This window comes from Cokeromyces recurvatus (genome assembly GCF_025118155.1).
Source record: "Cokeromyces recurvatus strain NRRL 2243 chromosome Unknown BX663scaffold_2, whole genome shotgun sequence".
In the NCBI taxonomy this organism is placed as follows: domain Eukaryota; kingdom Fungi; phylum Mucoromycota; class Mucoromycetes; order Mucorales; family Mucoraceae; genus Cokeromyces; species Cokeromyces recurvatus.
In genome coordinates this window covers 1,125,567-1,139,924 of record NW_026251388.1, presented here as the reverse complement: position 1 = coordinate 1,139,924, position 14,358 = coordinate 1,125,567, and the positions used below count along the sequence as shown (strand labels likewise).

Below are 14,358 nucleotides of genomic sequence, written 5' to 3'. Positions count from 1 at the left end.
TTTTTTTTTTTTTACATTTGTATGTATGTATGTATTTATATAAAAAAAAAATAGGTTCATATTTATTTTATACTTTTACCATTCAACTGTGTTTTTTTAACTTTTTTTGTGCTATTTTTCTTTTTTGAGTGACCTTTACTCCTCTTCTTTGTTATTTTTATTAAGCTTGATTCAGATTCTTCATTACTAAGTCTTCTTTTATTAGGCATAATTTTTTTTCTTTAAAAGAGAACAACACTATTTCATTATGTTCTGAGACTAAATTTATAATTCTTTTTTTTTTTTTTTTTTTTTTTTTTTTTTTTTTTTTGTCAAGTGGCTTGTAAAAAAATAAATAAATAACACTCATAAGAAAAATATCTTTTCCTCCTTCTAATAAAGTTAATTTATTAACATGTCTTTGACTCTCGATTTTTTACTTCCTCCTCCTCCTGCTTCATACAAGGCTGATCAACCTTATGTTGTTCATAACAAATTGAGTGGTAAGAAGAAGAAGAAGAAAAGAAATGCAAACAATACACATTTATTATGAAAGTTTCGCGCTCTAATTATTTAATTTAGCTACCACTGATCGTCTTATTGAACCCGTCGGTCGTCATTTCCTTGCTCATGCCCGTAGAAAGACCCACAACCGTACCTTCTCTGAAGATGAACGTCATCAAGCTGAAGAAAAGGCTAACCAAGTTGTTGAGGAAGAGAAGGTTGATTTCGAGTTCGAGGATGTTGATATCAATACAGTCAACCAAGATCCCACTCAATGGAAGTCACAAGATAATTATGCCATCCTTGGTTTGACCCAACTTCGTTACAAGGCCACTGAAGAACAAATCAAGAAGGCTCATCGTCGTATGGTTCTTTTGCACCACCCTGATAAGAAGGCAGATAAGAATGACGATGCTTTCTTCAAGTGTATCGCCAAGGCCTATGATACTTTAATGAACCCCGTCACACGTCGTCAATATGACTCTGTTGATTTTGGTATGGCATATCTTGAAGAAGACGTTCCTACTGCCAAGACTAAAGGTGACTTTTACGAATTATGGCGTCCTGTCTTTGAACGTGAAGCTCGTTTCTCTAACAAGCAACCTGTTCCTTCCATTGGTGATGCCAACTCTAGCAGAGAAGAAGTCGAAGGCTTCTATGACTTCTTTTATAACTTTGATTCATGGAGAACCTTTGAATGGCTTGATAAAGAAGGTGCTGAAGGTTCCGATAACCGTGATGACAAACGTTATCAAGAAAAGAAGAATCGTGCTCAACGTGCTCAACTTAAGAAGGAAGATAATGCTCGTCTTCGTAAACTCGTTGATACTTGTTTAGGTATGGATCCTCGTATTGCCATCTTCAAGGCTGAAGAAAAGAAGAGAAGAAATGCCAAGAAGAATGCTAGAGCTGAAGCTGAGAAGGCTGCTGCTGAGGCTGCTGCTAAGAAGGCTGAAGAAGAAAGAATTGCTGCTGAAAAGGCTGCTGCTGAAGCTAAGGCTGCTTCTGCTGAAGCCAAGAAGGCAAAGGAGAAGGCTAAGAAGAATATTAGAAAAGAAAAGAAGAACATGAGAACTATCCTTCAAGAGAACAACTATGCTTTACCTGCTGGTGCAGCTCCTGCTACTCCTCAAGAAGTAGATGCTCAATTGATTAAACTCGATGATATCTTTGCCAAGCATACTACTCTTGAAGCTCTTGTAGCTCTTCGCGAATCCTTTGAAAAGGCTGTTGCTGAAAATAAGCTTAATGAAGTCTTTGTTGCTGCTCTTTAAATTCCTGTAGTTATAATGAATGAATGAATTAAATAAAAAAAAAAAAAAGGTGCTTATCTTTTTATTAGCTACTAAAATATAATACATAGAATAGAAAGGACGTAAATAGGAAAACAGAGAGAGAGAGAGAGAAAGAAATGTTTTGAAGGGGGAAGAGGGAAAATAAAGTTAAATATCTATACATGAATATATATATTTGAGTTCGGTAATAATACCACTCTTAAAAGGCAGTAGGATGAAAGTTGATTCTTATTGATGTTGATCTATATCAGAGTCTTCATCATCTAAAAAGCTTTCATCTAATCCTCTATCATGATCCAGAGCTGTGAATTCTAACGATGGTTCACGCTGTACATCAGGTATATCATCAAAATCAATTCTTGTAGATCTAGCATTTAATGAATATTGATTTCTACACTCACCCCACCCCCCACAAAATAAAATAAAATAAAAATCTTTTAGTTCTTCCTTCACTTTTCAATTATACACAATACAAGTAACTCACTTTCTAAGCATCATAAATAATCTGATTAACTGAAATCCATTACGAATAACTAATAAAACAGTATCAAATATAGCTTCACTCCTTTCCTCTATGGAGCATCCTGTAGTCAAAACAATCAATGTCACTGCGCATAACACAACCAATATAACATCGATGATATTCCAAACCGATCTCCAGTATCTCTATTATAATGTGTAGATTTAATATCATTCAATCCTATTTCATATATTCTATATAACTTTACTCGACCCAGAGCTAATAATCTTATAATCACTTCGATAATCATGGCTGCATTAATGATTGCTTCAAAGATTATAAACAACAAAGAAGGACTAAAGTTTGAGACATTAGTGTTAAAAAAAAAAAAAAAAAAAAAAAAAAAAAAAAAAAAAAGGTAAAATTTCTATTTAGACAAAAGACTTACCATTTCTCCTTCAGAGACTAAAATGGGCATTAAGCATTGTTAGTTGCTTATAACATTGGGTATCTAACAGTTTCACCTTACCATAATAATAGAGACAAAACTTAAAATAGCTAAGGCTAAATAAAGTCCAATATAGAATTTAGAGTACATGAATCTATTCGCCATGCCTTGAATAATCTCTGACTTTGTTAAACTATGTTGAGTTCTAGATGAAGGTAACAAACTAGATAACTCGTTTTATATTTTTTTTTTGTAAACATTATATTTTGTGTAAAGTGTAATCAAACCTTGTTTGATGATCATCTTCTGAAGCAAGCATGTGCAATCTATCATCATCTTCGTCTAACGGCATATTATTGAGTTTTCTTTTAAAGAATTCAAAAAAAAAAAAAAAGAAAAGAAAAGAAAAGAAAAAGAAAAAACCTCAATAATACTGATTTTCAAATATATGCATAATTTTTTTTTTTTAGTATTTCTATAAAATTAAAGCATATTGCAGCCTGCTCAAGTAAAAAAAAAAAAAAAAAAAAAAAAACACAGTAAGAAGGTCAAAGATGCATACTCTGCTAAAATACATACACGTATACATATACATACATATTTAATAACGTACACAGGGATTATATGAAATAAACAGCTTATTAACTTGCTCTTGACTGAGCCAATTAGTTATATGTCATTTAATCATTACTAAGAATAAATTAGAGGCTCTGTTCGAGACAATTGGCTCCTTTGTTGAGTCCATAAATTTGAAGTACAGAACAATATTGAAATATGGACAGTGAAAAAAAAAAAAAAACTAAAGAATATCAATTCTAATACACATAAACAGCTTTACAATTTATTATATCTCGTGATTTTTATATACATAACACATATAAATATAAGCAAATGAATTATACTAGTCGTTTTCTGATAAAGGGCCAGAAAATCTACCATTCATTTCATTATAAATATGTCTATATTCCTGTCCACCAAAACTAATAAAATAAAATAATTAATTTTATATTTTTAAGATTATTTTTACAATTATATATACCTTTCCGTTAAAAATTCAGTTAATAGATAATATACATTTTTGTTTGCATTATGATACTTTATCGCATGATTATTGTCAGTATAAATTTGTACACGATAGCTATGAATATCTTCCAGAGTTAATTTATCAATCAAGACAGCAGTATGTTGAAAATGAACTAGTATTTTATATATATATATATATAAATATCATTAAATATATACATATATGTGTGTTGCCTTGTATATATTATTATACCATTATCATCCCCTGTGCCATGTACTAAGAGATATTTGGCATTTCTGAAACCAGTCATATTATTGACTGCACTGTGTTCATACCCCTCTGGATTCAATTCCGGAGTTTTCATATAACGTTCAGTATAAACAGAATCTAATATACATTTATAACGTAAATATATAAGCACAAGATCATGTTTTGTTATAGCTTACCATAAAAATGCCAATCTGTTACTGGAGCAACTGCCATACCAGTCGAAAATACCCCATCATTTGATTCGATTACTTTAGAAGTCATATAGCCACCATAAGACTATATAAAATGAATAACTATATTATTTAATGTATAAATCTTTAACTTACCCAGCCCCAAATAGCCATTCTATATTCATCAACATAATCTAATTTTGCCCAATATCTAACAAAAATAAAATAATCAAGTTAAACATACAATTATGGGAATAAAAAGAGTTGTATATATATATACTAATATACCTTCCAGCATTGACTTGATCGATAGTTTCAAGCTCACCTAATTTTCCTCTAACACTAACTCTATATTTTCTACCTCTAAAACCAGTACCTCTACCATCCACCTATATATCTCAATTAATTTTTGTTTTATTTTTTTTTTTTTTTAAGGAGGAAACTTTACCGTTACTACAATAATCCCCAACTGACTTGCAACAAAGGTTTGCCAGCTTAAATCAAATCGATAAGATACTAATTGTGAACCAGGACCACCATAAACATGAAATAAAACTGGATATTTCTTGTGAGGATCAAAATCAGCAGGGACTACCTCCATGCAGGCCATTTCTATATGTATATACATGGATATCATTATTTTTTTAGTATACCATGGTTCTGTTAAAATGTATATAAATATATACATGTATATTATTATTAATTTACCAAATCCCTCGTTCGATATAGTTTTCATGTGCATCTTGGGTAAATTATAGTCCTTTAAAATATTCCTTAAATCATTATTGTCCTCTAATACAGTTTCAAATAAAGGATCATCTACTTTCTTCACACTTGTTTTTGGAATGTCAGGACCTTCATAATTTAAAATATAATAGCCTGATTTAGGAGAAAAGGAAGCTGAATAATAAGCATGTTCTTCAGGATCCTTTGGACATGTAATACAAGTGATTGTAGAGGTAGGATCATGATGATTTAATGATATTTTATATAGATGACGTTCGTAAGGTGATCTTTTGGTTGAAATAAAATGTCTACATATTGTTAAAAAAAAAGAAAAAAGAAAAAACAAATTTATTATGTCAACTCTAATTCAAACAAATATGTATATAACTTACATAACTTGACGATTCACATCCACTTCAACTGTCCCCGATATGACTTCCCATTCTCCTGTAGTTAACCAAGAGATTTGATGCTCAATCATCTGATTCTTATTTAGGACAGTGACAATCGCTAAATGAGCAAATCCAGCTTCATTATCAAGAATGTCTAAATAACGAAATAGAATATTCTCTATTTCTTGATCTTTCGTAGTAGGAGGTAAATAGACCATTGACTGAGCTACATCAATCCAACCACCATCATTAGGTTTATATTCTCTTATCAATTTGACTGTACTGTTATTAATGTGTTTGTGATCAATCTGGACAACTGCTGTCAATTCATGGTCCTGAATGCGATTCATTTGTTTAAACAAAAGATGTGATCTATTGTTTGAGGTAGCCCAGGCAACATCGACAATTAATCTATCTTCTTCTTCCTTGAAACCATGAAAATTACGGTCTCCATTTTGTAAAATATTTATATAGTGGGACACAGATGAAGAAGTGGGTTCAGTTACTGTGATAATACTATCGTTGGCAAGCGAATAAACATGTAATGATACAAGAGGATTAGGTGAACCTGCTTTAGGATATCGTATGTTGTATTCGTCAGGATAAGCTGTATGATTCAATGCAGTAGTGTACATTTGCATATGATATTCAGGTACATTGGTTTCATCAAATCTTAAAAACGCTAAATATGAAGAATCAGGTGCCCACCATAATGCAAAATTGGAAGCAAGTATTTCCTCTATATATGTATATACTAATCTTTTAGAACTTAATCTTTGCGAACTATGTATGTTATATACCTTCATAGACCCAGTCAGGAACACCGTTAAATACAGTAGCAGAACCATCAAAGGTAACTCGTGTGTGTTGTTTTAAATCAGTTATGTAAATATCATTGTTTAATACATAAGCCTATCCAATTTATAGATTATTAGTCATAGTTCATTATAATCATTATTTGTATATATTACCAATAAATGGTTCGTAGGACTCCATACTGCATAAGCTATTTTGGAAGTGCTATTAGTTAACAAGGGAATAATTTTTTTGTCTGATACATGATAAATGTAAGCGTTAAATAAAGCAGAATGTCTCCATTGCTAATAATATAAAATATAAATACAACCAGTTCTACAAATACATAATATATATATATATATATATGTATACATTCTTACAGAAGTTATATTTGTTTGAAGTAATAAATATTCAGCGTCATGAGATAATGTAAAAGCCTCTACATCCAATGTTCCTTCTTTTGTTTTCTATAATAAAATAAGAAATGAATTATAAATGAATTTAATCGTTTACATGTACCATACAAGATCCTCTGCTTTAACAAATATTTGACTCTTTTTATCTTCAATTGATTCTAATAAAATATCGTTTGAATTTGGATCTCGATACGTATAAATACCATCTCTAGGATCTATAGACATTATTAGTTAAATGTTAATAAAAGTAGATACTATCGATCTATACCATTCTCAACCCAAACAAGATTTGTCTTTTTAACAGTAAAGGAACTATCAAAAATATCATCAAATTGGATTCTTTTTGATCCATTAATAATTTCCTGGTCCTCCGAAAATAGTACTAATGATATACACAAAAGTGAATTATAAGGAAAAAAAAAAAAAAAGTTAATTATAGCACTTACGCTCTGCAAATAGCTTAACAATAGAAGCAGACCATAAAATCCCAGCTATTGCTAGAATAGATAAAAAGCCGACATAGATCCAATTAAATCCCTAAAGAAAAAAAAGGGGGGCAATGTATTTATATCAATAAATATACACATGAATATCTAATAAATAACTCGACGAAACCTTTTTTTGGAAACTATAATCATCAAGAAAATCCTCTTTAGAATAAAGATAGGAGTCATTATCGCTTTGTTCGTTTATTTCGTTATTATGGGTTGATGTTAATAATGACTGTTGTTGTGATGCATTGCCTAATTCTTCATCATCGTCAAGGAAGTAATCTCGACGAAGACCCATTATTGGAGCTTAAATAATGATAATAATAATTTAAAAAAAAAAAAAAAAAAAAAAAAAAAAAAAAAAAATTGTATTGTAATTTAATTTGTAACTAAAAATGGATTCCACATTTTATACAATGCACAGACTTTTTATGTAACTTTGATGGGAATTAGGGTGCTTCATCACATGACTGCTTATCTTTATTAGTTACGTATCTTTTTAGACTGATATCGTAAATATATAGACACATTGCTCAATAATTTATAAAATACCATTATTTTTATATTCTATTTTAGTTTTATTTTGCTTTATTCTTCTTCTTTTTGGATACATGTACTTTATGATTTTCAATTTTGAATCTTACACAAGAATTAGAACCAATCAGACAATAGCACAAGGCAAAATAATATACAAACTCATGTCGCTGTTGTTTCTTTATGATAAATAACTTTGAATCCAGCTGAATTGAATTTTGCTTTATTAAATCAAAATATACTTTGAGATGAAGTAACTAAGAATAATAACCAATCTACTATTAATGATGGTTACAATTGCAATGAATAAAATAAAGGAAATAGAATTCTTCTTTTGAATAATTATTATGTGCAACATTTTTATTAATTTATATACAAATTTACTTAAAAAATAAGATCGATAAGTTGAAGAAGAACTATAATAACAATGGTTAATAAAAAGAAAAGTACTAAAGTTAGAATAACTTACTGCCACCAAATAATGCAAAGCAAATCAAGCCAATTGCCCAATATGAATAATTTGGTTTACGAATTATCTTTGATTTCTAAGTGATGATGTTAGTCATTCATTTATGTTTATAGTATAAGGAAGGGTTTTTATTTACTTCTACAGCTTTAGTAGCTACTACTCCCTTAGCAGATCTATTTCTATAAAGTTGATTCTTTTGACGAAGAGTAGGTGTAGTGGCCTAATAATATAATAAATAGTTATATGTTTGGAATGCAATCTTCTTATTCATTTATTATATTTGTATATTTGTTACCATTTTATTTGAATGAAGGAATGTATTGTATAATTAAAAGAAAAAATGTAAAGAAAATAGAATTCTAGTAATTTTTAAACTCTTCTTGGATTTGGCGACTTTTGATTGGATGTCCTTAAAATACGATTAAAGAATACATATTTATTTAAAAAAAAATAAAATAAAAATAAAATAAAAAAATGACTAATGAGCATGTAGCAATTTTATTCTGCTGTATTGTCCTAATCAGTTTCAAAAAAAAATGAATGAAACAGATAAGCAAGCTGCTAACATTGACAACTAGATGTGTCTTGAATGTCGACAAGCAAATATAACACTTGCGTACATCGGGTTAAATAAGCGTCCCAGCTTGCCAGAGCTGCGGGATGATATAGAGCCGAGATGTAAATGCTGCTGAAAACATCAATGATATTTCTATATATATGCTTAGCTGACATACTGGACCCTTTCCTTACTGTTGTCCTTCTTGTTGGACTTCACTTTTTCAGGTTTAATATCACTATCTCATACACAGTTTTCTTTGGCTTCGGCTAAAGGATTTAGATTTTTACAGATAAATGTCTGAATTCTACCTTTACTTTATCCAAAAGCTAATATTGTTTATGTTATAGAACAAGCTCTGGATATAAGCATAAGTAATATTATAATAGATGAGTTACATATTACAGAATAAGCTATAAGCCTGCATATGAAATAAAACACTGTAGATAACATCATGTAAATAATATAAAACTTGATGACATCCAATTGTTTAGATGTATTAACTATAAGACATCGTATCATTTCTACATGTATATTTTTATAACCTTGATAAAGGGTTCTTCAGGTCGTCTTTGATCCAATAAAATAAAAGATGTAAAAGACATCAGGAGCCTATGCTCAGGTCAAACAATAAATTTTTTCACCCAATAGATAATCCATATAAATCAGCCTCCTGAGTCAACAAGACTTGTATATCTGAATACTAACACTGTTTCACGACTTATGTTCTTTTGACAGCTATTTTTGATTTCTTTGATTTCAGGATTCATTAGTGTAAATACAAGCAATTGTGTAGACACAAAATAGTCTTTATATCATTCTTTTTGCATTGAATAAACAAGTCTCAAACTATACTTCCTTTGTTCTCTTTCTCTTTTTTTTTTCTTTCTCTTTAATACGTTCCATCACAGGCTTTTGTGATTCTCTTCCTTGAATCTCACAATCCAAAAGTAAAATGGGGTCGTCAACGTATTATTGAATCATTTGCTATTAAATCTTATGCTAATCCTTGTATGTGTCCCATCACTACTTACCTCGCCTTTTGTGCTAAATATCCTCCCTGTGAGTTTTTATCTTTGTTTGTCAACTTTTTACGTCCGAAATTTTACCTTTTTTAAGCGTGCGCACAACTCAAAACTAGTTACATCGTTCACTTTATTTATCTACTATGGAACAATGGGGCTTGACTCGGTCTACTGCTTTGTCTTTAACTCCTCAAGTAGATATCTCTAAGGCAGATATCAGTACTATGGGCATCCTCATCAGCATTTGAAAAATTTCGAAAAACGTGAATAACTATCACTTTTTTTTTTTTTAATTTTATGAACACTTTCATCATTATTGACTTGGAGGACAATCAAGATGCTTTTTATGATATGTTGGATAATTTATCTTAGCCGGTTATATGCTTTATAGATATTTATATACGGTAAAAAAATAAAAGAAAGCATTTTGGAACTAATATACAATTTCATCAGATAAAAAGGACTTTCCCAATAAATAATGAAAATCATTTTTTGATCCCATCATATTCATAAAGGACTTCAAGGGGACTCATTTCTTATTCTCTAAAATTAAATAGATTCATATATCAAATACCACAGCCATGCTGAAAATGCTTTATACATGGACTTTCTAGATAAACGCATATACATATATATGAGCAAGGACTTATCATCAATGGCTTTTGTTGTAAAAGCAGAAGAGAAAGGAAACTGAGCAGCACATTTAAGTTTTGTAGATTGTAAGGCATATAAAAAGAAAAGATGGCTGAGTATTTGGACATACTAAGTTTCTTGGACCGTTTTTGTTGATTTTGTCCTTTTTTTTTTCGCAAATGCTCCAACATTTGTTACTGGAATGCCGATGTTGATAACACAGACGATGAAAAACTATGAAAAGTCATTTATTGAGAGTTCTTCACTGGCTTCAGTTTTAGCCTATATAACATCCTCCCCCTTTTTTTTTTCAAATCTGTAAATAAGAAGCCCTTCATACGCCTTTATATGAATAACAGATATGAATAAAAGTTGTACAATTATTTGAAAGAATCGACATGATGAAAACTTTATCTTAAGAAAACACTGAAGCAGTTATCAAACATATATTATGACAATAAAAAAAAATTATATATTTATTTACAAGTTAAGTTTTTTTCTTTTTTCTGTTAGTTTTGTCATCGACTTTGACAAGTGGATAGGACCACTTTCGCCAAAATCGAATGCTATGACTTTATCCAATGTGAGCAGCCTTGCATTTTCCATTATTAAACGTGATTTATAAACAACTTTTAAAATCTGTGGTAGTTGTTTAGTGATGAGTTCTGCGTCATCTGGAAATTGTAAAGGATATAAATGGCTAATTCTACATACAGCACCAGCCGGGGAATCCATTGTAAGTAAAATGAATTTGGTTTCCAACAATTGGTAGCCTACAGTGATTATCTCACGTACTTTATCAGGCGAAGAGTTGGTCAAATTTACAAACATGTCTTTCTTCACTTTAGGCATTTTGGATCCTCCATCCATCAACTGCTTTGTATCATTGAACTGATAAAATCGGCTACATTCTGTTAAGCCATATTCATCAGAATTTCTTTTGAATACCATGTCCAACTTTCGGCCACAGAATTTTGTCTACACCGCCTATCGTTCGACCTATATTTCTGCTACTAGAGGAGGCCAGACTTGATTTCTCACCACTAAAAAAAAAATCGTCAAGTCAGCTATTATATAATGTTATAAAATTCAGGTCTTATTACCTTCTACAAATCACTTTTGAATCATCAAATGCAGTGTCAATAAAACACCACCAAACGTTTCAATATATCACTCTCACTTTGATCTGTCAACGGGAAATAGTTGAACATGAAAAGTTTGACAGCATTATAGAGAGAGGATTGAAGCCATTCCAGCTGGCTTTCTTTCAGAGGTTGAAGCTCTTGCTGCTTCAAGGTTTTATATAGTTCGTCCAAGTCAGTAATGTGCTTCAAAGAATCAATACATTCCTCCATCTTTGAAGGTAATGAAGCCAATGGTTTCAGATTGTAAGTTTTAATTTCCTTTAAATCCTTTTCATTAAACACTGTTTCCCAGCATTTATCTGCTGTATCCAGTATTAAACTGTGAGAGGGATGCTCAACAGTACAGTTTAAACAAAAGAATTTCATTTGTACTTCTACAATTGTACCAGATGATAAAATCCATTTATTTTTTATTGTCAAGCTTGTTGTCAATGGATTCAATGCTTTTATGATCAGCAGTACTTGTCATGATTGTAAAACACGTAACTTAATCCAATAAGATAAATAGTGATAATAAAACGTATAATGCATTTCTATGATAATTCTGCCTATACACATATTAAGTATATTTACATTTGTGAAGAGAAAATGATGAATAAAGTTCTAAAATACAAAATTTATAAAAATAAATTTGCAAGTCCACCAAGTACGCGTAATAATTTATCTTACTCAAAGTGCATGTATTAGCTGCAAATGAATAAATAAATAAATATACTAAAAGGTATGAATATGTCCAAACTCAAGACTGTTAATATGTATTATTTTGCTAAATTGATCATCAAATGTACTTAACATACCTTTCTTGTACTGCTTATCTTTAAAACTAATATCTTATAATTTATAAAGTTCAAATGAGCACGAGTATCCTACATACTAAATTGCCCAGACCAGTTCATAAAGTATATTGAGAAAAAAAAAAAAAAAAAAAAGAAGCATTATATTTAAAAATATATCTTCTTGTTCTAGAAAGGATAAACATTATGTTGATCCTAGAAACAGTCTATAATACATTTGATCTGTTGAGTATATATTTATTTAATAAATAAAAATAAAAATGATTAATGAGCATGTAGTAATTTTATTATGCTGTATTGCCCTAATTTTCGAAAAAAAAAAAATCCTATTTCAGTTCGTTTATACAAGATATTGGAAGTTGCTGGAGCTGGTCATCATCGATCGGATAGTTTAGTTTTTCATTTTCTAAATAGGTGCTGAGTGTATATTCGGGCTGGCACCAATGCAAATAGAGTCGCCTAAACCCGCATCGTTAAACTGTGTATTCGTCTGGGAGTTTGGATAGGTTTGTTGGATCGAGCGATGTAGATTCCGTAACTTTTCCCCCTTGGTAATTAAGCCGTCATATTTACTGTATCCAATAGGTATCTGAGGTGTTTAAGAGTTTGGGTCAGTGTAAGAAGCGACTTTATTCAGGTTGATAATTTATCCTAAGGGCTGAAGCTTCTGCAAAACAGTGGTTGTGTGTTGTTGTGCTTCGACAGGAGAAGTTGACTATGATTGAGCAATTGATAACAATTTATTAATTTGTAAGATATCTATTCGAAAAAGATATCATTCTTTAGGGATGGAATATGTTCCAATATAGAATACAAAAATGTATATTTTTTTAAAAAAAAAATAGTAAGTTTTAAGAAAGACTTTATAAAGAAAGGAAGAGAGTAAGATTAGCTTGTTTCAAAGAAGAAATGAAGGATTCTCGAGTTACAGTAACCTTCCATGAATTAGTCAAAGTGGTAATGAAACTCTCTTAATCAGTTCCAACTATATGAATTATAATTTTTTTTTTGTATTCACAACCTTTTTAAAGAGTAAATAAATATGTGATTACATTGACCATATGATGTACCTCCTTTTGTTTCAATAACTTTTTTTTTTCGATTTATAGAACTATTTTTTTTTGTTGTTTTATGCGGTTTCTTAAGAAATAAGAATAGTACGAGGGAAATAGTGATCATTTAAGTTTCAGAAGCAGTACTAATCTATACTATAGCTGTAGTTTTGTCGCTTTATTATGTAAACAGTTTTGATACTTTAGTAGCAAAATATGAAATATTCAAGGTTACACTTAATCTCCAAGTTCGTTTATATCAGCAGATAATATAATAAATTCAAACCTACTTCATTATGAGGAGTCTATGTTTATTCTGTATACATTTTCATAATCACTTTAAAATATCACACCATGATAAAAAAAAAAATATACTATTACCGAGACTTATTTTTTCTTACTGTTATATTGTCTTTTGTTTCCTAAACTATCTTGAGCAAATGAGCTTATTATTATTCACTCACATTTGTACAAAAAAAAAAAAAAAATAAGCTGATGATGTACGTTATTTATAACTTAAAATAAAAATAAAGACTCGTCCTTTTAATCATACGTACTCTTTTTTTTTTCTCTCTCTCTTCATTTTATCAGATCAGTTTGACCTATTTAGCACGTGTGGTCTTTTTGGTGTCATGATTTTTTTTTCTTTGCTGTAACAAGAAATATATATATAAATGTATACATCTTTTTTATTTTATTTTATTTTTTTTACAGTTCAACTACTTTTCTTCTTCATCTTTTGTTTATCATATACATGTTAGTGTATATCTTCTAATATAGACACAGCTATGAAGTAGAGTTTCACTATTACTTCTCTGAAGGAGACGAGAGGCCTTCAATTCCAAACATCACTAGGAAAGGTATCTTTTTTATTTTATATGAAATAATCATAATTAAAAATAGTTGTATGTTAACGCAAAATATAGTTGTTCATCAAATAGATATCAATCAGAAAAGGATACAAAAAGAAATGAACAAAAGCTGATTTTTTTTTTTGGTGTTGTTGCCTCGAAAAAAAAAAAAAAAAAAAAATACGATCAAGACTTGACACAACATGTGAGACAACGAAGGCAACAGTTGCTATTCATATTCAAGCTGATAATAGCCATAAAGCTCAGTATCCTCAAGACCGCATACTAGTCAAAGTTGTATCAAAGGGCCCCATCTCATGTAGACT

At 30.2% G+C, this 14,358-nt stretch overlaps 6 protein-coding genes across 6 annotated transcripts; 1 reads left to right on the top strand and 5 right to left on the bottom strand.

The window, feature by feature from the left end:
• Positions 1-312: 312 nt before the first annotated feature.
• BX663DRAFT_495397 (DnaJ domain-containing protein) lies at positions 313-1,805 on the top strand. Its single transcript, XM_051525635.1, has 2 exons — positions 313-482; positions 562-1,805. The coding sequence occupies exons 1-2, from the start codon at positions 395-397 to the stop codon at positions 1,755-1,757; spliced, it is 1,284 nt and encodes a 427-aa protein (XP_051387262.1). The 5' UTR covers positions 313-394; the 3' UTR covers positions 1,758-1,805.
• Position 1,806: 1 nt separating this feature from the next.
• BX663DRAFT_495395 (uncharacterized protein) lies at positions 1,807-3,076 on the bottom strand. Its single transcript, XM_051525634.1, has 6 exons — positions 2,974-3,076; positions 2,768-2,909; positions 2,687-2,703; positions 2,507-2,594; positions 2,263-2,444; positions 1,807-2,169 (listed from the first exon to the last, which is right to left on the bottom strand). The coding sequence occupies exons 1-6, from the start codon at positions 3,036-3,038 to the stop codon at positions 2,007-2,009; spliced, it is 657 nt and encodes a 218-aa protein (XP_051387261.1). The 5' UTR covers positions 3,039-3,076; the 3' UTR covers positions 1,807-2,006.
• A 419-nt stretch (positions 3,077-3,495) lies between these two features.
• Positions 3,496-7,313, bottom strand: BX663DRAFT_495389 (dipeptidyl peptidase IV N-terminal region-domain-containing protein). Its single transcript, XM_051525633.1, has 16 exons — positions 7,098-7,313; positions 6,929-7,019; positions 6,751-6,864; positions 6,591-6,697; positions 6,447-6,533; positions 6,240-6,368; positions 6,069-6,180; positions 5,269-6,007; positions 4,859-5,184; positions 4,599-4,762; positions 4,439-4,539; positions 4,307-4,361; positions 4,157-4,256; positions 3,963-4,097; positions 3,726-3,882; positions 3,496-3,666 (listed from the first exon to the last, which is right to left on the bottom strand). The coding sequence occupies exons 1-16, from the start codon at positions 7,269-7,271 to the stop codon at positions 3,588-3,590; spliced, it is 2,670 nt and encodes an 889-aa protein (XP_051387260.1). The 5' UTR covers positions 7,272-7,313; the 3' UTR covers positions 3,496-3,587.
• Positions 7,314-7,833: 520 nt separating this feature from the next.
• On the bottom strand, positions 7,834-8,294 carry BX663DRAFT_495387 (uncharacterized protein). Its single transcript, XM_051525632.1, has 4 exons — positions 8,272-8,294; positions 8,113-8,196; positions 7,977-8,052; positions 7,834-7,923 (listed from the first exon to the last, which is right to left on the bottom strand). Exons 1-4 carry the CDS (start codon positions 8,272-8,274, stop codon positions 7,892-7,894), a joined length of 195 nt encoding a protein of 64 aa, XP_051387259.1. The 5' UTR covers positions 8,275-8,294; the 3' UTR covers positions 7,834-7,891.
• Positions 8,295-10,748: 2,454 nt separating this feature from the next.
• BX663DRAFT_421079 (uncharacterized protein) lies at positions 10,749-11,042 on the bottom strand (the record flags this gene model as incomplete). The annotated part of the gene is made up of 1 exon (XM_051522404.1): positions 10,749-11,042. A coding segment is annotated over one exon (294 nt), but the record flags the coding sequence as incomplete, so codon positions are not given.
• Positions 11,043-11,205: 163 nt separating this feature from the next.
• BX663DRAFT_133377 (uncharacterized protein) lies at positions 11,206-11,925 on the bottom strand. Its single transcript, XM_051521545.1, has 2 exons — positions 11,294-11,925; positions 11,206-11,233 (listed from the first exon to the last, which is right to left on the bottom strand). The coding sequence occupies exon 1, from the start codon at positions 11,699-11,701 to the stop codon at positions 11,330-11,332; it is 372 nt and encodes a 123-aa protein (XP_051387257.1). The 5' UTR covers positions 11,702-11,925; the 3' UTR covers positions 11,206-11,233; positions 11,294-11,329.
• Between the last annotated feature and the right edge of the window lie 2,433 nt (positions 11,926-14,358).

Excerpts from the sequence above, each read along its gene's own strand:
- BX663DRAFT_495397 (XM_051525635.1), top strand. The coding sequence starts at position 395 with ATGTCTTTGACTCTCGATTTTTTACTTCCTCCTCCTCCTGCTTCATAC. Across the intron at positions 483-561 it reads TGTTCATAACAAATTGAGTG|CTACCACTGATCGTCTTATT; the intron begins GTAAGAAGAAGA and ends TATTTAATTTAG.
- BX663DRAFT_495395 (XM_051525634.1), bottom strand. The coding sequence starts at position 3,038 with ATGCCGTTAGACGAAGATGATGATAGATTGCACATGCTTGCTTCAGAA. Across the intron at positions 2,910-2,973 it reads GAAGATGATCATCAAACAAG|TTTGTTACCTTCATCTAGAA; the intron begins GTTTGATTACAC and ends CGAGTTATCTAG. Across the intron at positions 2,445-2,506 it reads GATTATTAGCTCTGGGTCGA|AGATACTGGAGATCGGTTTG; the intron begins GTAAAGTTATAT and ends ACATTATAATAG.
- BX663DRAFT_495389 (XM_051525633.1), bottom strand. The coding sequence starts at position 7,271 with ATGGGTCTTCGTCGAGATTACTTCCTTGACGATGATGAAGAATTAGGC. Across the intron at positions 4,540-4,598 it reads TGGGGATTATTGTAGTAACG|GTGGATGGTAGAGGTACTGG; the intron begins GTAAAGTTTCCT and ends TGAGATATATAG. Across the intron at positions 3,883-3,962 it reads TGGCACAGGGGATGATAATG|TTCATTTTCAACATACTGCT; the intron begins GTATAATAATAT and ends ATAAAATACTAG.
- BX663DRAFT_495387 (XM_051525632.1), bottom strand. Across the intron at positions 8,053-8,112 it reads TAGCTACTAAAGCTGTAGAA|AAATCAAAGATAATTCGTAA; the intron begins GTAAATAAAAAC and ends ATCATCACTTAG. Across the intron at positions 7,924-7,976 it reads CTTTGCATTATTTGGTGGCA|TTCTTCTTCAACTTATCGAT; the intron begins GTAAGTTATTCT and ends TTGTTATTATAG.
- BX663DRAFT_133377 (XM_051521545.1), bottom strand. The coding sequence starts at position 11,701 with ATGAAATTCTTTTGTTTAAACTGTACTGTTGAGCATCCCTCTCACAGT.